At 39.0% G+C, this 23209-nt stretch overlaps 1 protein-coding gene across 4 annotated transcripts in view; it reads right to left on the bottom strand.

The window, feature by feature from the left end:
* MTUS1 (microtubule associated scaffold protein 1) overlaps positions 1-23209 on the bottom strand; it is a 114187-nt gene that overhangs the window by 20352 nt on the left and 70626 nt on the right. For all 4 annotated transcript variants that reach the window (XM_008060884.1, XM_008060885.1, XM_021713834.1 and 1 more), the window contains 2 exons: positions 17974-18188; positions 9900-9966 (listed from right to left, as the gene is read on the bottom strand). In XM_008060884.1, coding sequence (XP_008059075.1) covers positions 9900-9966; positions 17974-18188 — 282 coding nt within the window. The remainder of the gene's footprint in view (positions 1-9899; positions 9967-17973; positions 18189-23209) is intronic.

Below are 23209 nucleotides of genomic sequence, written 5' to 3'. Positions count from 1 at the left end.
TCTCATTTTTTATTTTTTGGAGTTGGAGTCTCACTCTGTCGCCCAGGCTGGAGCGCCATGGCATGCTCATGGCCACTCCAGCCTCGACCTGCTGAGCTCCAGCGATCCTTCTGCCTCAGCCTTCCAAGTAGCTGGAACTACAGGCGCGTGCTACCACACCCGGCTAATTTTTGATTTATTGTACAGATAAGGTCTCGCCAAGTTGCCCAGGTTGGTCTCGAACCTGCAGTCTCAGGCAATCCACTCACCTCGGCCTCCCAAAGTGCTGGGATGACAGACCGAGTCACCGAACACAGCCTCCTCATTTTTTAAATGGAGATGATATTAGTGCCTTCTTTATAGGATTAAACAAGACAACACATGTGAAGCACATGGCTCAGTGCCTGACCAGGGTAAGGGTGCAGATAAATGTCGTTGCTATTATGACTAACCCTGCAAGAGTTCACCGATTCAAATGTGTTCGAAATTTTCTCAAACACATGTTTGGGGTTCCACAGCAGAATATGACAGTTAAAAAAGAAGCACCCGGCTGGACCCGGAGGCTCTAGCCTGTAATTCCAGCACTCTGGGAGGCCGAGGTGAGGGGACTGCCTGAGCCCACGGGTTCGAGACCAGCCTGGGCAACTTGGTGAGACTTCATCTCTACAGTAAATCAAAAAATTAGCCAAGCATGGTAGGGTGCGCCTGCAGTTCCAGCTACTTGGAAGGCTGAGGCAGAAAGATTGCCTGAGCCCAGCTGGTTGACGCTGGGGTGGCTGTGAGTGTGCCACTGCCCTCCAGCCTGGGCGACGGAGTGACTCCAACTCAAAAAAAAAAAGGAAAAAAAAAGCAGCAGCACTGCTTGTCTAGCATTCAAAGAAGATAAACATGCATGCACATACATGGGTATTACAGTGCCATATACATCCACCTCCAGCTTTACCTTCTACTGCCACTGTTCTTGACATATGCTACAGAACCTTCCCAATGTATTTTGCCTAACTCAGACCTCAAAATGAAAAAGGAAGGGAAGAATAAAACTGAGGAGGACAGGGTCGCTTGGAAGGTCTGGCAGATTTTCATGGTGCCAGATAAGAGATTGTGACAGAAAAATGAGATGAACAGTAAGCTAAGATGACTCCATTCCCAAACTGCATACACACACCTTCCCCGGGTCCTCTCACAAGCCTGCTGTGAGTGGTGACCCTTCCTCTCCCAGAGTTCCCTTTCTCTGTACTGCCCATGAGGGAAATGAGAAACCTGTGTGCAGCTCTGCTTGCCTGCCTGGGTTCCTCTCTCACCCTTTCTCTGGCAACCTGCTGCTCTTAATTTTGCCCTCCTTCACTCCTCTCTCCAGTTGCACACAGCCAGTACATTTCCTGGGCTAAATACAACTTTATCTTACTTCTGTGCTCTACCCACAGAATGGGGGGGGGGAGGGCACTACCATCTCCTGCAGTAGCGTTATGATTTTATAATATTCCTCTACGAAGAGAAACCCTATCATGACACACATCCAGGGCGAGTGACTATGTTGGTGACTCTCTTAAAGGAGGATCTAATCTGTTCTGAAATTGGAGGTAGTGATACCACTGAAAAAAGTAAACCATGAAGTTATTTTTAAAAAATCACTGATACTTTGTGGACTGGCAGTAACCTTTCGAAGAATAATAAAAAGGTGAAACCTAGACAATCCCACAAATAGGCATTTCCAGTTTTTTGTCCCCAGCGTCCACATATGCAAAGTAGGAGTGAATACCGCCTGTTCTGCCAACCTTATATTTGGTGAGAATAAAGTAAAACACAGTGTTATTATGATATTTTGTGGAAGAAGTCTTCACAGATTGTCTGTGGAATGATCACTTACTCATAGAGCTCCAGGGTTTGCTTCCCTAACGGCAATTTTTCGCAAGACCAAGAAATCTGGCAGATATAGGGTAGACAAAGGTCTTTTTCTCAATTTCAAATTAGCTACAAATGACTTTCTGATTGCTTTTGGACATTATGTCAATGAATCAGTATGAAGTCAATTTCAAAGTCTTCCACGAATCATAATTAGAAACGTACTTTTACAAAAAGCCTGCACTATCAAATCAATCCTTCCATAAATACAACCACTTCACCTCTCAAACTCAGTCCATATGTTACAGAGTACTCTCACATTCACTGTTTCATGTAACACAACAATGTTTTAATAAAATAGGTATTATCACAAATGTCATTTTACTGAAGAGGGAACTGAAATGGCAGAACTGAATTTAAGGCTCAAACCTCTTTGAGGGCCACAGCACAGGACACCAAACAGGATCTGACCGGCTATTTTCCCAGTCTGAGATGCAGAGGAGAGAAGTTAATTCATACATACAACGGACACTTTGGGGTAACAGGGGTTCATTCCCTTGTGGGAGCACTGCTGGAAGACTGCAACATCAGGTGGGTAAAAATTGACCTCCCCTTCCCACAATGATTTAGTCCTGACAAAGTCTAGTTCACAGGTGGGCAGATAACTCAGCCCAGCCAGCCTATCTTCCATCTGGATCTTCAAGCCTGGCTGCCAGCAGGGCCTCCCCTGAGCCTCAAGCTTCTTCCTGCCAATGTTCCTCCTCTCACCTCTGATGAAACGTATGAAATAACTTAGCTGTTTTTCAGCTTATTCACTGGCCAACAACATGCTGCAAGACAGATGCTCTCCTTTATCACAACAGCAAACATTCCATGTACAAACAAAAACATTTAGGAATAAAAGTGGATTGGAGACGAAAGCACAGCTGAATCACCAACAATATGTTCTACAATTCAGGCCTGAGAAAAATGTGGTAGACTTTAAAGAAAGCACATTTCAATCCAAGAAATAAATGCGATGTTAATAAAAAGGTGATTTCTGCCTCTTCTCACTGTTGAATCATTTTTAGGACCCAAAGGTCAAAAGAGCTGGTACAAGTGCATTAAATGTGGAAGCTTACAGATAAGAATGAACTCAAATCAGTTGAAACTATTTGATATTATTCTTACTATAGCTAACTTGACTTTTATACCACATTCTAGACTGCTAATATTATGTCAAAGTGCAGTCCTGGGATCACGTGCATCAGAATCCCTTCCTGATCATTAAATGTGCAGATTCTTAGACTCCATCTCCAGCCAAAGTCAGGATCGATGCTTGTGAGAACTGGGAATCTGCATTTTAACCAGGTCTATTGTATTACACAATGAAGTTTGAGAATCACTGTTCTAGACAACTGGCATTAAATTAGGAAAATCAAGAATTGAGAGTCTGGTGTTAGAACAAAGAGAATACTCAGTGGGCTTTCAAAAACAGATATCACCGGTAACACTTTCATCTCTTCAGGTGAAAGGATGTAGCCTTTTACTTATCAATTCAGCCAGCTAAAGTACAAATGTAGGACAGTCCGAACAGAAAAAGAATGAGGTAAATTTGAGGTAGCTATCAACTCTGTTTTCAAACAACTCAGAGAGATACTTCGCTCTGTTTTGGTGTACAGTTGGTTTTCATTAAATTAACAGATTTTTTCATTAACGTCTACTTCAAGAAAAATCACTTCTAAAATTCTAGAATCCAAAAGTGACTTAGCTGTAAAAAGTTTTTAAGTTGATCTAAATGCACAGACTTGTTAAACCAAAAGTGCAGAAGACAAAACTGGAACAGTAAAAGAATGAACACATTCCATATAGCGTGAGGCTGTGTGAAGTTCATAGATACTGGTTACGTGTTGATTAGGCAGTTTGAATACTGTTTTTGGCATTATACTGTTTTGCAAGTTACTTACCCCAGTAGGTAGTAAGACATATTTTAACGATACTTCTTAAAATCTTGATTAGAAGAAAAATATTCCAAAAGTAGTTATCGATACAAATTAGTATTTATTTCAAATAATTGTCCAACCTTTTACATAGTTTCATCACGTTTTCCCTGTTGTGATTCTTAGGAGTTTGGTGGTCTAGCTATCTCTGGCTCTTAGTCAAGCTCTTTGATTTTTGCTTTAGGAAAGTTACTTAACTTCTGAGACTCTATTTTTTTAAAAAAATAAAATGCAAACTTTGTAGACTTAGAGCTGAACATTGTTAGGGATGAGTAGGCACTCAATACATTATATTGCTATACTCAGCTCATAATTTTTACACATGAAGGGCAAACTCAACTAATCTTTTACATAATTATTATAGGAATATCAGGAATTTTTAGTGAATTAAGGATTAAAATTCCTTTTGTTTCATGAAATAGAAATAATCAGTCTAATGTAAAACAAAAAGATCTGAGTCAGCTGTTAATTCTGATGGCTAAAAAATAATTTTGAAATATAAAATACCTTTTTCTTCATTAATTTAGATGAAATATGTGATTCCAAGGAGTCACATTAATAAAAAGAAACAGGAACCCAAAAGGATCATAATTATGGCCCTCTATTTTGCCTATAAAGGATTGAAATTAACATTAATTTATCCTCTACCTTGAGGAAAAATGTTTGCTGATTAACTGGCATTGTCGGGCATGTTTCCAAGAGAATCATAGCTCACTTTCAATATAATATAGAAATGTTATTTTAAAAGTGTATAGGAAAACATTTGTGCACAAAAACCCTCAAGAATTAGCACATTGTAAAGAGAAAACCACCTTTCTCTAGCTACTGTTCTCAGTAGTAAAATCATTCATTCACTGAAATCTCAGCATCTGGCCAGGCACAAGGTTACAGAGCTGCAAAAATGAAGGAGATATTGGCCTTGTCTTTGAAGAGCTCATAGTCCTGGATGCTGAGAAGAGGTCTACAAACAAGTAACTGAAAGAACAAAGTCTTCAGTGTGTACAGAAAAGGGTAGCAGAAGCCACAATTAACTTGCTTGAAAGATCTGGGTGCAACTCAACTTAAGATATTTTTGTCAAGACTTAAAAATTGAGTAAATAAGGAGTGTGAGAGGTCAAAGAGAGAAAGGTAGTGAAAAGAGGAGTGTGAGCTTTAGGCCAAGAGGATAACATGTGCAAAAGGTGTGGACATGAGGTATGAATGAACCCATCCTTGGGACCTGGGGAGGAGACAGAAGGTACAAACAAAGGAAAAAGCGAGTCCAGACATGAAGTTGAACTGGAAGGTTATGATCAGTCAAATCATAAATGGTGTGCTTTAGTATGTCTGAACTTTTTCCCAGGGCCAAAATGGAAATGTCCAGCAGATAACACATGCAAGATTGATTACATGTAGAGTCCAGGAAATGTGTGAAGAAGAGAGAAGTGGGCCTGGACACAAGGTGATCTGTCAAGCAGCTGCTGTAGTATCTTCCGGGTAAGGAATTACAGGTCTTAAATTAGAACAGCAGCATCCAGTATGCTGAGGAGGGATGGAGCTGCATGATAATTGGGGCACAGACTGATAAGCTTGTGGAAGATGGAGGAAAAGGAGTATGAATTCAGCTGTTAGTTTGGATGATACATGAATAATGATATCACCATGGATGCTGAGGACGAACTCTGAGGAATAGGTCTAGATGAGGAGACACTGCATGATACTCAGGAAGCAGAGGACTGGGCAGCCAGGAAGGTTTGATTATACTGGACCAGATCACGGGAGGCAGCTCTCACTAGGAAGAGCGCACCTACAGCTTGGGAAGGAGAAGACTTAAAAAAAAAAAAAAAAAAAAAATCTGCATCATCATGATAGAGGTAGTAGCTGAAACCCTGGGAAAGGATGAGAAAACAGCTGGTGATGAAACCCTTGCTAGACTATGACACTATTTAAGGGGTAAGTGAAATTATGGGACATCCACTCAACAGACTTGCCCATAGTCATTAAACATGATCATAATGAAGACCATGAGGCAATGTGGAAAAGTGCTTGACATGTTAAGTTAAAAAGATCAGGGAAGAAGACATACAATAACATGCACAAGTCTCTAAAATATTAAGCTATGTGAAAGAAGTCAGACACACAGAAATAGCATACCATATAAATTCTAGATTAGATAAAAACTAACCTCTAATGATAAAAATTAGATCAGTGTCTGCTTCTGGGAGCTGGCGGGGCCATTGGAGAATGGCATGAGGGAATTTGCTAGGGTGACAGAAATGTTCTAATGCCTGATAAGGTCGTAAGTTGTAGGAGTGTATATGTTTGTCAAAACTAATAGAACAATACGTGTTCCACTATAGGACAATTATACCTTAATTTAAAAAATCAGAGTACAAAGTTGTAAATACTCATATAAACGAAGAAAAGGGAACATACAAATATAAAAGTTGCATCAGGGTGGTAGAGCTATGGGCTGTTTTCTTCTTGTTTAAAAATTATCTTTAATTTTTATACATTGTACTTAAATAAAAGGAAACTTCAAAACCTCAAATGCCCATCAATATTTAACAATGGCCGGGCACAGTAGCTCCGCCTGTAATCCCAGCACTTTGGGAGGCCAAGGTGAGAGAACTGCCCAAGCCTGCAGGTTCGAGACCAGCTTGGGCAACACAGTGAGACCTCGACTCTACAATAAATCAAAAAAATTAGCTGGGTGTGGTAGCACACATCTGTAGTTCTGACTACTCGGAAAGCTGAGGCGGAAGGATCACAGGAGCCCAGCAGGTCAACACTGGGGTGGCCATGAGTGTGCCACTGCACTACAACTCAAAAAAAAAAAAATTATCAATTTTACATAAAAAGTAAAGTATATTATATATATTTTTCCATAGGGAGCAGGAGGGAATCTCTACAGTTGAGAACTTTTTAATATCTGAAGACAATAGGAAAACACAAGATACAGTAAACATATTAATGTGAAATATTAAGGAAATCAATGGAAGGAGGGTAACCTTGGTTTTGTTTTTTTTTGGGGGGGGTATTGGTTGTTTTTTGTTTTTTTTAAGAGTATTTACAGAAGCAAATGGTAAGTCATTCCATGATGAGGGTGTGGCTCAGACAGCAGAAATGCGCAGGCTGCACTTGAGGTAAGCTGGCTTAACCTGGAGGTAGAGGACACTGATCAGAACACGTGAGATGACGATGGGAAAGTCAGTCAATGGTGGGAACAATCAGAGGCTGTTAGATTTTGAAGGTTTTAGTGCTCCTGAGTTTATGAATTATCCTTTGCTAGGGTTTCACTGCTCCTGAGTTTATGAGTTGTCCTTTATTCTCTGTACTTCTTAGTAGTTTGGGTACCTTGTCTCAGTTTTCATAGAGAGGGTAAAGAAAAATTACCAACGGGAGAATGATGTCAATGACCCCCCACCCTCACTGCCACCCCTTCCTTATTTTGGAGAGAAAAGGCAGGGACTTTGCTGATGGTGGCAGCTCTCCTTTCTCAAGTTGCTGGGATGGGCTGGACACTGTGTCATTGCTTCACATTTATCACTACTGTTTAAGTTCCTCAACAACCCAGTAAAATGTATATTGACTTCATATCACCAATGAAGAAACTGTCAAAGAAGGTGGATAACTTCTAATTAGGAGTGGATGGACAAAATCCTAGACTACTGACTCCAGAATGTATTAAGAGAGAACTGATGAGGTCTCATTTCCATTTGACTCTGATGTGCCTGTCCTGATGGATTTTTAGTAATATTTAGTCTAATTACTATTCCATTCTGTAGTGTAGTTTATGGCCTCCCCAAAGGGCCACCATGGTTAATTACTGCACAGCTGTAAAGCTGCATCCCAATATCTATCATTTAACAGCAGTTAACATTTGACAATGTATCACCTCATGTCATCCTCACAACCACCCTTAAGACAGACAAAATGACTGCCATTTTTTTCTACAAAGGATGAAAATGAAACAGAAGAGATGTAAAGCCATTTGCCCTGGGTCACCCAGCGAACAGAGATTTGAACCCAGATAGTGTGGCAACTCGGTCCCAACCACTGGGCTCCACTGCCTCAAATGTCAAAACTGGGTTTTCAACTTTGCTGCGTAAACCCATCTTTTCCCACCCCCACTCACGCTAAAATTAACAACCCGACTGGTGACTTTGAGAGCATTCTTCCTCGACTGCTTTATCAGAAGGCTTTATAGGTTTCGCGTCCCTCCACTTACAGAACCAAAACCTTTCCCAAAATGTTGTATGCTGTTACTGGAGAGACTTTGCCCGATTCCACAGCAGCAGTGACACATGCCCTAAGAGGCCAGTATTGGGTGACTGGACAATCTGAACAGGCCAACCACCGCACCCTGACATGCTGGCAGCAGCAGAAAAAGCACGCCAGGGCACTCTCCTTATCACCAATGGAAAGATGACAGTGGGTACAAACTGTTACGGGTATTTCCTGTCAAATGGTGTGACTCACGGGAGGTGCTGAGTACCTGGGCCCCAGTTTAAATTGCTTAATTGCGCTGTCCACTAAACTGTAAAAAGAGGATGCCCAATTCAAGCAGAGTGAATGAGCACAGTGTTCCTTTCTCATTTCTGCCTTGATTTGGGAGAGAGGCTGAAATGTGAACTGCTAGGCAAACCACACCTTTGCCTCCACTGGGTCATAATGAACTCTGAAACACACACACAAAGGCCTCTTTTCTGATCTTTTAGCTCTATATCTGTTACAATATTTAAGGCACAGACACGAGCAAATTAGGTTGGTCATTTGGGTCATCAAAAGGGCAGCGGTCACGTAAAGTAATATGGCAGAAAGCCTTCAGAGTCCCCAAGAGCTGAACTGTCTCTCAGGCTCGCTTTCCTTGAACTATTTCACTAGTAATCTCAAGTCTTTAGGGTTCTGAAGTTTCATCTGTCTTAAAATCACTTTTCCATAGAGAGTCCTCCATGTCCACAGTCTCAGATAAGGTCAGGACTGATGTCTTGGCCAGGTATTAAGAATCTAGACAGCCAGGAGTTCGGTCTCACCTCTCACTGAGAGGTGGAAAGAAGCAGCAGAAAGTAAGTCTTGACCCTACATTCCTGTCCTTTGATTTTTTTGCCCTGGTGGAGATGGGGGTGGTAGAATCAAGAGTGCTCAAATTCAGCATATTGGACTGGCAGTGTTTAAACTCTGGTCTTGTCCAAGAGACAAACGGGCAGTTTCTCTCAGAACAGGATGAATACAATTTGATTCTCCAACTATTCCCTTTGCATTATTAATACACACACCTCAGCTGTGTGTATTTAAGTGGAGACTGTCGGCATGCACAGAAAACTGCAAAGGGCAAGGAAAACAGCCTTTGATGAACAACTCCAAACCTGGCTGAAGCTAAAGCAGAAAGCTGATTCTATTGGCGGAGGAGCCCAGGTCAGACAGGGGGACCCCACTCAGTCAGTTCACTCCAACATGGTAGTTGAGGTGGAAAAGGCAATGTTATCTCTATTCCATGTACCCCAAAGACTTATGGGAGAGGCAGGAGCTAAAACAGAATTCTGCTTGGAAACAGAGGTGGAAGGGCTGGGTGGTAGGTACTAGAGACACAGGGCTACTGGTGGAGGTGGGAGGTGACTCACTACCAAGTCCCATCCAAAGTATATTAGCATAGAATATGCCTTTTTCAGTCAGGCTACTCCAATAGGCGGATCCTTTTAATTTTATGCTCAGGAGTCACAGATCATCCCTTGGAAGTATAACGTGATTACTGTTATCAGAGGGGATTTTCTCACCACTGTCATCTGAAAAGTGGTTGAGGGGTAGAAATGATGGAATTATTTAACAGGAATTCACAAATTATGAAAATCATTCTGTCCCTCTCTTCAGCAAGAGAAATGTTTTGGTCATCAGAAGCTCTGCTAGGCTTAGTCAGATCAGTGCCAGGAATTCTGTGAACTGGAGGTCAAGCTGCCAAGATTCAAAAGAAATGTCGATAGTAAGTGTTTGCACGGATACCAAAGGGGAGAGCTAACAGCTCCCGGCATGCAACTCTAGACACAATACAGATAGGATAACCACATTTACCAGTTTCCCCTTGTCCCATAAAATTTAACAACAACAACAAAAAGCTCTTACCTAGCTCTCCCCGGAGGTTAACAAGTTCTTGAGACAGGGTTTTGTGTTGTTTCAGCACTTCCTCCCGCTGCGGAAAACACACATCAAGTTACTAACGTTTTCAAGAGGGTCCCTTTCAGTAAGGATACACATTTGTTATCACACGGAAAAACGAGACCCAGAATTGAGAAGCCAAGATGTGAATCATTTAGGCTAACAATTTGTGTTGTTAAGAAAACACAGTTGTCCCTCAGTTGTTAAGGAAATTTGTGTTTCGCAAATCTGTGTTTTCACAGGTCCTAGGGAAACTTTCCTTGAGGTAGTGAATGGCCCATTTAAAAATATTTACTTTGAGTCAATGCTTCACTGTTGATCCATAGAACCTTTCAGCTAATGCATACTGTACTTAAGACGCAATGCGTCCTCTTCCTCCAAGGGCAATAAAGACCTAATCAGTTTAAGATAAATATTTAATGTTCTAAACATAGGCACTCATATGCACTTTGTCCTATATTTGCAAATAAAAAAGTTTCCTTACAAGGCCAATCCTTTACTTCTAAAAGAAAGACAAAAAGTTCGTTATAAAACTACAGCAAAAAGATAATCCTTGAAAGACAAAATGAAATCCATTTTATTCAGCTACACGCTATTTCCTAAAGATAATGATCTTTGGGATCAGCTATAAGAGATGTTAGAGAAACAAACCAAAGAAAACCAGGCAGCTGTTGCGGTATTAGAAAAGCAATGATCAACCTTGCAGTGAAGAAGAATTTTCAAGTTACCAGCGACTCATAGCAAGCACACATACACACATACTTACACAGATACAGTAATTTGATATGGTTCTTTAAAAGGTAGATTCCCTAGCACCGGGGCGTAACTAAGGAAAACGAAGAATTTCAAAGCTCTCTGAAAATACTCTCACTAGGATTACCCAAGACGGAGCTCCCACCGCATCTTGATCACGGTATTGCAGAGATCATGAGACCGGCCTTTGCAGCAAGAGTTGCTTGTCATTCAAGGCATTTTCCCCTAATTCCAGACAACCTCTGCAGTAGTCCCTGACAGCCTTCCAGAAAAGCACTATAAACAAATACTCATTACCCTTGTTCCTGCACATGGAGAATAGAGGCACATTTTGCTGCTGGAGCAGCCCATTTTCCAGCTTCTGTCTCCAACTCCCCCCGCCCCCTGCACTGTCCGAGAAGCGCACAGGTGGCCACGCCACCCACCAGTCAGTCCATCTACACTCAAAGCTCAGCCAGGAGGCGTGCCATTGGCCCTGCGGGCAGACTCGCTTCGCCCTGCAGGTTACCGTATGCCTCAGACTCCTCTCTCCCTCAGAAGCTGATACTGCAGCTTCTTCTGCCTTTGGCACAAGCAGCCTGCGATCACTTAAAGACACAGCCCTTCATTTATGAAAAACGAGAGCCAGACATTAGACTGATCGATTGCCACTTAGTTAAATATCATCTGGAACGCAGGAAAGAAAAACGGACCCTTTCTGCATGGATAATGGAGTTATTTTTGGATTTGTGAGCCTTTTTACTCCTCTCTCTAATTGAGGTCATAAGATGATCACACTAATAGAAAAGGGAAACTTGTTCTTTAAAACCCATATAACTAAATGAGGTTATGAACTAGGTGAAGGGCAATGAAAGGGGGTGTGTTGTGACTTAGAATTTTAAGCAATGCTATATAAAGCAAATGGTGTTTCTCTCAAAATTTAATTTGAATGTTTAGAACAAGGTCCATGGGTGTTTTATAAAAAGGCTGAAGTGCTGATTTGAAAGTTGGAGATTACATGTATTTTTAACTTTTACTTTGTACTTGTCTCTTAGTAAAATCTAAGGAAGTGAACTAAACACTAGCACTGACATGCTAGTGCTAGTCAATCAATAGCAACTGTGATTTAACAAACATGGTTCACTGAGTACCTGTTGGCCTCAGTGGTATCCTAAACACTTGATTTTTTGAAATGTGGTATTAAGTTGTTCTTAAATCACCAGTAAGTGTGTCTAAGTTTTAAAAATTATTATGTAACTGGCTTTCTAATGTAGAAATTAAAGTTTGAGGAAAATCAGTCTGAATAATAATGGAAGCAAAAAAGATACACATAACATATACTTCTCTTAGTCTCATACATTTAAGTTTTACTTTCGTCTGTTTAGTAATCTATTTCAGGTAAATATCAGCAAGTTTTGTCATTCAAGTGACAGGAAAACCAGAAGACAGCTGAACTAAATGCCTATAAGCAATCCTGAAACACATTTGTTGAATTTGCTTAAAGTTTGCTTTTCATTAATAGCCAAGTTGTTAATAGAAGGAAGAGAGACAAGAAAACTAAATCACTTTTCAAATGTATGGCAACTTAAAGAGAAGATGAAAAACCTAAAAATTCAGTTAGAACAATTTTGAAGAATAATTTGGTGAAAATTGTTGTGCTCTATCTCAAATATTTGCCAAGTGATATTTTTGCTTGTTAAAAGCGGTTTTCAAGACAGGGAGTTTCAGTCCACATGAGGACATTTCCCTAACCCCACCGCTCTCCGCCTTCCTGTCCCCAGTGCCTCAGAAGCCACTGACATTTTCCAACCTCTGTCAATCACAACAGCAGCAACAGGAAGACCCTGAGGTCATCTTTCACTCTTTGGCTAAAGGGGCTGTGCAAAAGTCAACCAGCTCTTCCTCCACAATATCTTGAATCCACCGCACTTTTGCTATTAGTGTTACCTCCACTCTAGTCCTGATCCTCACCAACCCATTCCTGGACTATCGCAAGGATCTCTTCACCTTTCAGAGGGCTGTTAGTTTATTATTCCATACTCTTTGTACATATAAATCCCCTTGCTCAAAAAGAGCCTCTCATTGAGTGCATTAAAAATAACCCATTTCACCATCGTTTCGTGGACCTGAATCATCTGCTCCTGTTTATAGACTCCTCCCAATCTCTCTTCTGTCCAAGTTGCATGTGCTATGCATATCTCACCTCCACAACTTGTCAACGCCACCCTCTCTGGAATGCCTGGCTCTCTTTACTGACCCACCATATAAACCTTCTGGGAATGCTAAATTGTCAGTCACAGGCACTACCCTCCCTCCCTCAAATGCTAAGAAAGAACATTTATCCTTCTGAATCAGTTGCCAAGTTATTACTCAGTACCAATTATAACAAAGCATTTTATGCTGTAAAAATACTAAAGAAATTTAAGACATGGCCCCTGCCTTCAAGGAGCTAGGGACCTAGGTGTAACTAAAACATCTAGGCCCAATTCTCTGGTCATTTATCAAGGCAGATGACCTCATCAGAGGGGAAGCAGTTCGGGATAATGGAATAACCAAGGACTTTAAATACGACCTTATGTGAAATGCCGACCACAGTGCCCATACCATAAAAGACACACCCTAAGTGTTAACTTCTGCCTGATTCTCCCTGGTAGCTTGGCCATTAAATGTACTTCCCCTTTACTTGTAGATGACAGACTACATTACGTCTCTTAGATACTGATTTACTGTTTCTTTTTATTCAGCTGCTCCTAGATCACCGTTTGTCTTAGATGATAAACTCTTAACAGTCCAGATAACAAGTTTATTCAATTCTCTTTGCATTTGTAACATGTAGAATTCCATGCAATATAAACAAAGAGAAAGGTGGGAATCTGGATAGAAACATGCTTTTATGCTCATGCATTAAATATACGAAGTGCTCCAAGAAAAGAAATGGATTCTCCATAATTGAATCAGGAGACCCTGGGACACAGGCACTTAATTGCTGGCTGTGGTCCCACCAGTGTGCCTGCGTTTTGCTTGCTACTGAATGGCATCAACAGCACAGGAGATCTTGCAGAAAAGAGCTGCAGCAGACGGCTCAGACGTGTGCTGTGTCTGAGCACTCCCCCATCACCCACACAGTGAATGTGCTCAGTGTGTTCACTTCTTTTGTTCTGAGACACATTTTACTTACAGTAGACTGCTAGTGTCATTCGAAATTCACTTTTGTTTACTTTAGGTTAGAATCTATTTGCAAAAAAGAATTGGAGACACTCTGAAGAGTTAGTCACAGGTATGTGTGGGAGTGACTGAGGTTCAAGCTGTCAAGCTTACCTAGAAACCCAGTTTACCTTCCTGTTCAAGCTTACCTAGAAACCCAGTCATACACTCTTTTATGAAGGAACTAAGATTACTAGCCAGGCATGGTGGCACACACCTGTAGTTCCAGCTACTTAGAAGGCTGAGGCAGGAAGATTGCTTGAGCCCAGGAGTTTGTCCAGCCTGGGCAACATAGTGAAACCCCATCTCAAAAAAAAAAAAAAAAAGAAAAAAGAATAGAAAAGAAAGTGGAATTACTACTATCAATATTGTGTTCACTTTGGCTATCTATGTAGAATACTGTCCAACTATGTGAGGATAAGCCAACAATTAGTAAAAAACTGAAACTAATATTAGTATGTTCTTTGTGACAGAGTGTGACATTAGCTTCCAGATTTGTGAGACATTCATTCATGAGAACTTCCGCTATGTAATGAAATCTGTCTGCCGTTAATGTAGGAAAGTCATACTTATTAGACTTGCAACAAAAGGATAAGTGATATTTCCAAGATTCCCTATAATCAATCATTTTTACCCATAATCAAATGCTCCAAAACCATTTAGGAATGGTTAGCAATAACAAGATGTATGTATACAAAGACATAATATGTATATTATACATATATAAAATGCATATACACACAACATATATGTATAGATATACACATATACACACATACATACACACAGTATATTACTTCTGTTATGGGTGTGAGAGAACTAAAGGGTTAAGGAAAATTTTTAAATTACTTAACTTTCCTCCGGTTATATCTTTCCTTTCCAAAATTTTATAACAGTACACTGTACAAATTAGGCAACCAGTAAACATTTGCTGATTGGCTACAAAACAGAAAAAACAAAGGACATTTACAGAAAGACTTGCTGTTCATCTTACATTCATCCTCTCCATTCATTTGTTCATTCACATATGCACTGTATGTTTCTTATGGCTTCTGGGAAGGTATCATAGGAAAGAACTAGATGCAGAACCTGCCCTCAGTCAACTTTCTATCTTAAAAAGCAAAGACAAGTATTAGATGGATACCTCTAATATAAAGTAGAGAATGAGAGAGAAGTATCTGTGTTCCTGGAATCCAAAAGATGGACAGAACATAGATACAGAAGATCCAAGAAAGTCTTCATGAAAGAGGACATTTTGGAGCTGCATTCAGCAGAGTCAAAATTTTATAAATATTAGGTCCTAAATTTAGGTGTAAGGTAACATTCACACACAGTATATAAGTGTCTTGGAAACTCACTAAGAGTTTGCTGTGTCATCGACTGACAAAGGGTGTCTCTGGATACCCAACCCAGTGAAATTTTCCTCTAGTAATGGATCTACTCTTTCTTCAACTGAGCATCTGATAAAGGACTTGGCTTTTTGTTTAGGGGCCAGGTTATACAGGGGAGAAGTATCTTTAAACATTAGGATTGCACAGAGTACATAATGTTCATGCCACAAGAGGTGAATAGAGATTTGAGCAGACACCTGAAGGAAGATCAGACTTCTGTTCTTCCTCTCGAATCTATTCTGGGTCCTTCACTCATTGGAGGGCATGAAAGGTGGGACTGGCTTCTTTATTTAATTTGCATTTTTCTTACTTTCATTGTTTGTGTACTGAATCTATGTAAATTAAATGCAGATGGTGATGTGATGTTGTAAAACGGATCTGAACCCAGAGGTGTTAGGGGCAAGGGCAGTGAACCAGTTATGGTATTTGAACAAACGATGAAGTACACCTATAAAAGTTTGTAGGACATTTTGACTTCACAGTGTCCCAGACCTGAGTTTAAGTCCTGGTTGTCCTCTTGCTAGCTATCTGATAAAAGGCAAGTTACTTAACAACCCCATGCCTCAATTTTCTTATTTGTGAATTCCAACTAATTGTGTTTTTGGTGAGGATTTAATAAGGTAAATAAAACTATCTGGCAATTAATAAATATCCAACAAATGTTAAATCTCTCTTGCTTCTTCATCTCTATAAACAGCTGGAGGATCTGGGCAGTGACTGTAACATTGAAAAAGGATGTTGGTACCAAATTATAGAGAGTCTTATAATCCAAGTTATAAACTAGAGACATCAAAAAATATATATATAGTGAGTCAGGTATGTATTTTAAAGTTCCTAGTAGCCACATTGAAAAGAGAAATTTTTATTAAGTGATACACTTTGTACAACCATCCTGGAGTCTATTGGTTGCTTATATTTATCTCTTGATTCAAGTTCTGCCCTTTGGAGAAATACTGAACAAGTCTTTTATTCTTTGTGTGACAGCCCTCTGAGTATTGGAAGTTGTTTGTTGTGTTTTCAGGTTAAAACACCTCTTCCCCTTAGTTCATTTATTCTGCATTTATTCAATAAATATTTAACTAAATTCTTAAAAATAAAAAAAGAAAAATTTTAATAATATATTGTATTTAACCCAAAATAAACAAAGCATCATTTCAATGTAGTCAATATTAAAATTGTTAATGAGATATTTTACATCCTTTGTTTTCATTTTAAGTTTTTGAAATCCAATAACCTCATTAGACTAGTGGCTATCATGCTGGACAGATCAGCTGTATATAATGGAGAACCACTGGGGGCTTTAATCAGCAGAATGAAATGCTTTGGGAAGATAAAGGTGTTAGCAATGCTTGGGATGGATTATAGGGGAGAACGAGTGCAAGCCTAAATACTGATTAAAAAGTTGTTGTCATAGTCTAGTGGCAGCTATCCAGGGTCTGAACAAGGATGGCATTAACAGGAATAGCAAAGATGGACAAAGGGGAAAACCTCTGTGGGATGAGGGTTGATAGGACTTGATGGCTGATGTCATGAGGAAGATAAAGGAGAGAAAATAACTGAAAATGGGCTGTCAGAAAAGATATAGTAAAACAAAATAATTGGTTTATCTCTAAATTTTAAAAAATTAATTGTTCCTTACATTTGATATTATATGGTTTCCAATTTAGTTTGCTTGGTTATATAAACTATCTCTTAAGTTCCTTCCTTACATATTAAAGGGAAGCCAAAATATGATTTTAAATACTACTAGTAATTAAAAAACAAGGTAAATGTCTCCACCTACCCTTCAAAAAAATATATGGACAAAACTGTAAAGTATTCATCTGAACTATCTATTCTCCTGGAAGCTCCTCAAAGGCATAGACCAAGTCTCACCCACCTCTGTCTCCACCTCCCTAAATAAGCAACTACATCCCAGGGGCCTCTGTATGAAATCAGTATGGGTTTGTCAGATTGAACTGAACTACAAAACAACCAAACTATTCTTCCTTTGAGGTGTCATGTTCATATACATCGATCTTTAAAGCTGTGATTAAAAAATTCCTAAAGAGCTCAGGTTATATTTTCATCCCAGTATTCCCCTTGGATAATTATAGTTTTTGTTGTGATGTCAGGAGCATACATTCATATAAACTTGGTTTTCTCAATGAATTTTAATCAGTTCCTGAATGACATCCTTGTAGAATACCAAGGAAGAGTAAGTGAATAAAGAAGATCTGCTTGGCTTTTTGTTGTGCCACAGATTATATTATAAATGGGTGGAAATTTTAGAAAGGTCCCCAGATATAATTCTGGCAGTTTCCTCAAAAAGTTCTTGAACCCATACTTACAATTGACCTTACATTTTAAAGCATTAGACTAAGTGTGATACAGAAAGCTATATATAGTTAAGACAAAAAAAATTAAGTTAAAAAAAGTTAATGCTAATTTAGGTCTAGAGACATATAGCAATACAACAGGTAATCATCTTCCTGCTGTTGTCATTCTAACCAAGAGACTCTGGGGGAGGAAAAAAGTAAGAAAATGCTTCCATCCCAAATTCCTAGAGACTGACTCGGGTCTCAAGTGAGTCGACAAGAGCATAACTGGATGAATTATTCCTGAGCTTCCCAATCATTAACTCAAAGAAATTCCCAAGACAGGCATGTGTGCACTGTTCCCCTGTGTTCTCCCACCTCGGTGAGGAAAACTATCTGGAAGGTACACAGCCTTACCTCAGAGAGCAGGTGCTGGATCACAACTGTCAGTGCTTCAAACTTGGTATTGCCACAGGAAAGAAGCTGCTTGAGCTGCAGGATAAATCCACTTTGGTTTTCAAATTTTGCTTTATATTGAGCCAATTCAAGTGTTTTTTCAGAGGACAGCACATCTGGAGACGTCTGTGTCTGGATACATAAACTCCTGGGATTCTTTTGCCTGCCCTTTTCAACTGCAAGAGGAATTAACATAGGCAGAAAAATATGTGATGTTAATTTTTATAATCACCACCACATGGGTTCAAAAACAACTAGATAAGCCACAGAAACACATTTAAGTTATGTTTATATAAGGAATGCATATGGATGAGAACTGGAATTAATCAGAGATCTAGATGTTTGGAATTCATAAACACAGACAATGGCTTCAGTTCTGACTTTAAAAGATTTACATGGAGCAGAGAATTAGGAACATGAAACAAATAGATTTGGCAACCTAAAAACATAAAAATTGTGTGCAAAATGATGTCAATTTCATAATCTCTAATTTTCCAGCTGAATAGATAGAGAAACCTTACAACTAACTAGAACTGTGACTGACGAGAACCCTGACTATGCTGATCACTAATACTGTAAGAAAATCACAAACGGTTGGTCTTTAAGTGCCTTTCTCTCCTCCTATACATTTTCCACAAACCTCTCATCCTTTCCCTGATGATGGCCTGATCATTACAAAGATTTATGCCACACATGAGTCATTTCCTAATCCAGTAAATCATCACATACACTTAAAAGGTACTCACATTTTGCCCCATATCTTTAAGTTCACTGTTAAGAGTACTATACACTTGACTATACATTCAATTTTCTTTCAAACAAGCTTTGCCAGTATTTTTCCCAAGTAATAATAATTACTTCAATATTTTAAAAAGCATATGCTAATACCCCAAATCCATCTAAGATGCATGCTAAGTGATTCACTTCCTATGCCATGGTGTCCTGGGAATTGCTCTATTTTAAATAAGAAACTGTTCAGCTTTGGAGGCATTCCAAATGTGTCAGTCACTTTAAATACCAAACAGAATTGAAAAAACAGGAAACAAACTGTTTAGCTTCTTGAAATAAACAGGTTAAATAATAACAAATCTAAAATGAGAAACAAACAAACAAAAAGTTTCTTTATTCTAACAGGCTTTTGCTATGGCATCCACATCCAAGACAATATTTTAAGCAATTAGTAATTTCTCTAATTTCTCAGAAAGAGGAAAACTACTACAGTGACTGCTTAAAGAACAATAAACAAAGTCTCAGTATTCATATTCCAAGAACCAATGGCAAAATATATTCAATATGCTCTAAGTTAAAAAACAGAAAAAAGGATCATATTCGTATTAATACTTGACAATTACTAGTTCTAAAATGACTAAAATATTCATTGTGTTTTCACAATACTTGAAAAGAGGGGAAAAACATGTATCCGTTATTCTTTATTACTAGCAGTTATTTAATAGTGGCTTATCAATAATTGTCACTTCCATAGTAGATGGAGAAAATAACCAAGTTAATATTGTCATAAGGTTAAAGTCCTGAATAAAGAACAAATATTATCCAGTCATTTACTATCTTATGAAAAATAAATATTTGGCAACTTGTCATATATCTGAGATTAGTGTTTCTTTATGACATTGCCTAAAAGTTCTTATGTGACAACATAACATATAATAATTACATAGTGCTTTACTGTTCAGTGTTCTCACTTTTCCTCTCTTTTGATCCTCCCAATAGCCCTAGATAAGGAAGATGAGACTCTTGGATGTGAAATAGCTTCCCTGGGTGTAGACGGCTTCTACAGGATGGATTCAAAGTCAGAACCCAGGCCTCTGACTCAAGGTCTCTGCTGCTCCCACACATTTGGAAAGTAGATTGGGTGGAGATGTAATATATTACATAAATAAAATATTTATGCAATAAACTTAACAAAATGCTTATATTCAAGCATTTGAGTCCATTATCTGGTAACTCATTTTGATAAGTCTACATATAAACATTCATGTGTTATATAATTTTAATAAAAACAAACAGAACAAAAATATCTTTTAAATTTTTTGCCCATCTAGAATGGACTGCAACATATATAAACATGAATAAGTTCATTCTCCTGACAGACATCATTGCTGTATGTCCTACCAATAATTACTTAAAAATTCACTTTTTGATAATTGCTTTATCATTTCCTGAGTTCTTAATAACATCTGATTCTTTTTCTAGAATTTCCATGCTAACCAATTTTTTTTTTTTTTTTTTTTTGAGTTGGAGTCTCACTCTGTTGCACAGGCTGGAGTGCAGTGGCACGCTCATGGCCACCCCAGCGTTGACCTGCTGGGCTCCGGCGAGCCTTCCACCTCAGCCTTCCAAGTAGCCGCAACTGCAGGCACGAGCTACTATGCCCAGCTAATTTTTTTTACTTATTGTAGACCCGAGGTCTTGCCAAGTCACTGGTCTTGAACCTGCAGGCTCAGCAATCCATTCGCCTCGGCCTCCCAAAATGCTGGGATTACAAGCTAAGCCACCAAGCTCAGCCCTTATTTTTTTAACACAATAGAATTTTTAAACTGTCAGGTTATAATTATTTATAAAACCGAAGAGGTTAATCTTTTATATTAATATTTTTGGAGAAAATATTCTTTAAGTTTTTTTATTCTTTTGCTTATAAGTATATAACAAAAATATCAGAAAAAATATATGAGTACTAACAATGTTTACTTTTTCAGGGAAGGGAATAGGAAGCAGATAGCTATAGGAATCCTAAAGCATTTTTTATACTTTTTGATCACGGAGTAAACATATTACTTATTCAAAAATTAAATATAAAACTAAAAATTAAATAAAGTTACTTTTAAAAGATACTTAAAATGAATTTTGAGCGCATAAATCTTTAGTGCACACCTAGCCATCAAGAAAACAGTCAACCTATCTAGAATTTTTCCTTGGGAAACCTAGACAGGAAACGATTACACAGGTTTTGTTAATGACTACTCAGAACAGATTTACAACTAAGAAAAGAATACACTGATGCATTCTTCTAGGAGTACACGCTTTCAAATTTTAAAATAAGAGCAAATAGGCAAACAGACTGCTTTCCACCTGGAGTAGGAAAAGCATGTTGTGACCTCAGTCTTCCGCTCCACATACTGAGCACCCTAAGGACAAAATCATAACACATGGCAGCCAGTGACCCAGTTTGCATATCCTTCCCTCTCTCCTCACTCCCAGCTCAACTGAAGATCACAAACGATGCAAAAATTCCCAATTATGCTAAAATCCCCAAGGCTCATAAATACACTTTATAACATTCTTTCTCTTAAATTCTGCAGGATTCATTATTTACATGAAATTAGCATAATATGAGCCCAAACTTGCCCTTACATCCTATTTATCAGCATGTTACTATTTTGGTTATGCAGTTGTATTTAAAGGTATAAAACACTGTGTTTATTATATCTATTAACAGGACATGTTCTGATTTCAAAGGATCAATTTAATCAGAAAACTTAAAATTAATGTTAACTTCTATATCAATTCAGATTTCTCTCAACAAGATAATTGCCCCGGTCAGCCTGATCTAGTCTTACAGAGGTTCATTCTAACAAAACCGAAACCTCCATCGGGAAAACAAAATCCTGAACCAAAGATATTTGCTCACTTGAAAAACAGCTGGATAACACTTTTTGATATCTTTGTTCTTTTTTCTCAGAAACCTCAACTTATTAAAATGTAAGGCTAGCCCAATGAACTCATTTATCATCTTCTTAAAGAAAGTAGTTTGGTAAGGAGGACTAGTTCCATTTTTCAGGCTCAAGTCACAGGCATACAGATCCCCAGCTCGAGACCAAAAACAATTTTTAAGAGAAAGGCTTAACCATCAAGACACAGACTAACCATCATTACATACTAGTAGCTGAGGACACATTCGTTCTAAGGTCAAACAAGCCACACATTTACTGAATCTGCTGGTTTTCCAAATTATTAGAATCAGATTAGAGACAAGACTACTAAGAGACCTTGCTTGGGCTCCGTGAAACACAAAACTACACACAATTCAGTAACTAATGTTGTCTAGTTTTTTGTGTATTCATTGACCTACTCATCAAATATTTATCAAAGTTTACTGTGATAGCACTGTTGATGTGCAGGTGAACCTGCCCTGGCACCTTGGGGGGTGGGGGAGGCATTACATAAAGGGGATGGTATTGCTCTAGGATGCACGAAGACCCCAAAGATCTCTGCTGACTCGTGTTTACCTAGTGTTCATCTCTTCCTGTTCCACACTCAAATATCAACCTCTTTGTATAAAGGTAACAGACACTGGGTGATGTGTGCTTTCCACTACATGTTGCACTAAAAACTAACGTGTGTGGGTTAATAAAATGTAGGTAATGAACTCAGGGGCTGATGAGAGGTCTCTGAGTCTCTGCTAGCAGCTTATTTCCCCTATATCTAAACAGACATATCTAAAAGCCCTAATAGGGACATCTATATAAAAGTTCTTTCAGTTCGTATTTCCTCAGCATTTGACGACAAGAGTTTTTCCTGGGATATTTCACAAAAATAAAACATGAACATTGGAATTATTGGGAAATACATTTTTCAATAAGAGGGAGTATCCAGATAAGAAATGGTCACCGAACAACCACTGCTCATTCAGTGAACGTATATAGGATGGCTTCCTAACAAACTGGCTCTCAAGCAACTTTGTAAAGCAGAGACAAAAATATGCCATATACAATGGCAACATGATTTGAAAATTGGATACTAGAACTATATATACAGTATGGTAGAGGTACAGGCAGAGAAACATCTAGATCTGGGGTAGTCAAGAAAGGTTCCCAAAGGCAGAGTTTGATACATTTGCACATCTGGCAGAAAGTTAAGGAGGAAGGGCACTGTAGACAGGTCAAGCCAGCAAACACCAAGGCAGAGAGGTACAAGAGCCCTGGATGCCCTGCTATCACAACACAGTCAGTGCTGCCGAAGCCGAAGTAAAATGAGGCGGCTGGAAATACACAGGGGCAAGAACATGGGTATTGTGCAAGGTTTTATCTTGTTGGAGGCAGAGAACTAACTATGCCCCTGGAGGCACTGGGCGGGAAGCTGGGAAGGGGCAAGACCGAAGCAGAGGGGCCAGGAAGGAGGCCCAGGAAGAAAACCTCCTGGGTCAGGGTCAGTGAGACCAGGCAGGTAAAAGGAATGTGTT

This window comes from Carlito syrichta, unplaced genomic scaffold (assembly GCF_000164805.1).
Source record: "Carlito syrichta isolate Samal-C Ts95f unplaced genomic scaffold, Tarsius_syrichta-2.0.1 Scaffold304757, whole genome shotgun sequence".
Taxonomy (NCBI): Eukaryota; Metazoa; Chordata; class Mammalia; order Primates; family Tarsiidae; genus Carlito; species Carlito syrichta.
The sequence above is the reverse complement of the archived record's forward strand: the minus strand, read 5'-3'. Positions and strand labels throughout refer to the sequence as shown.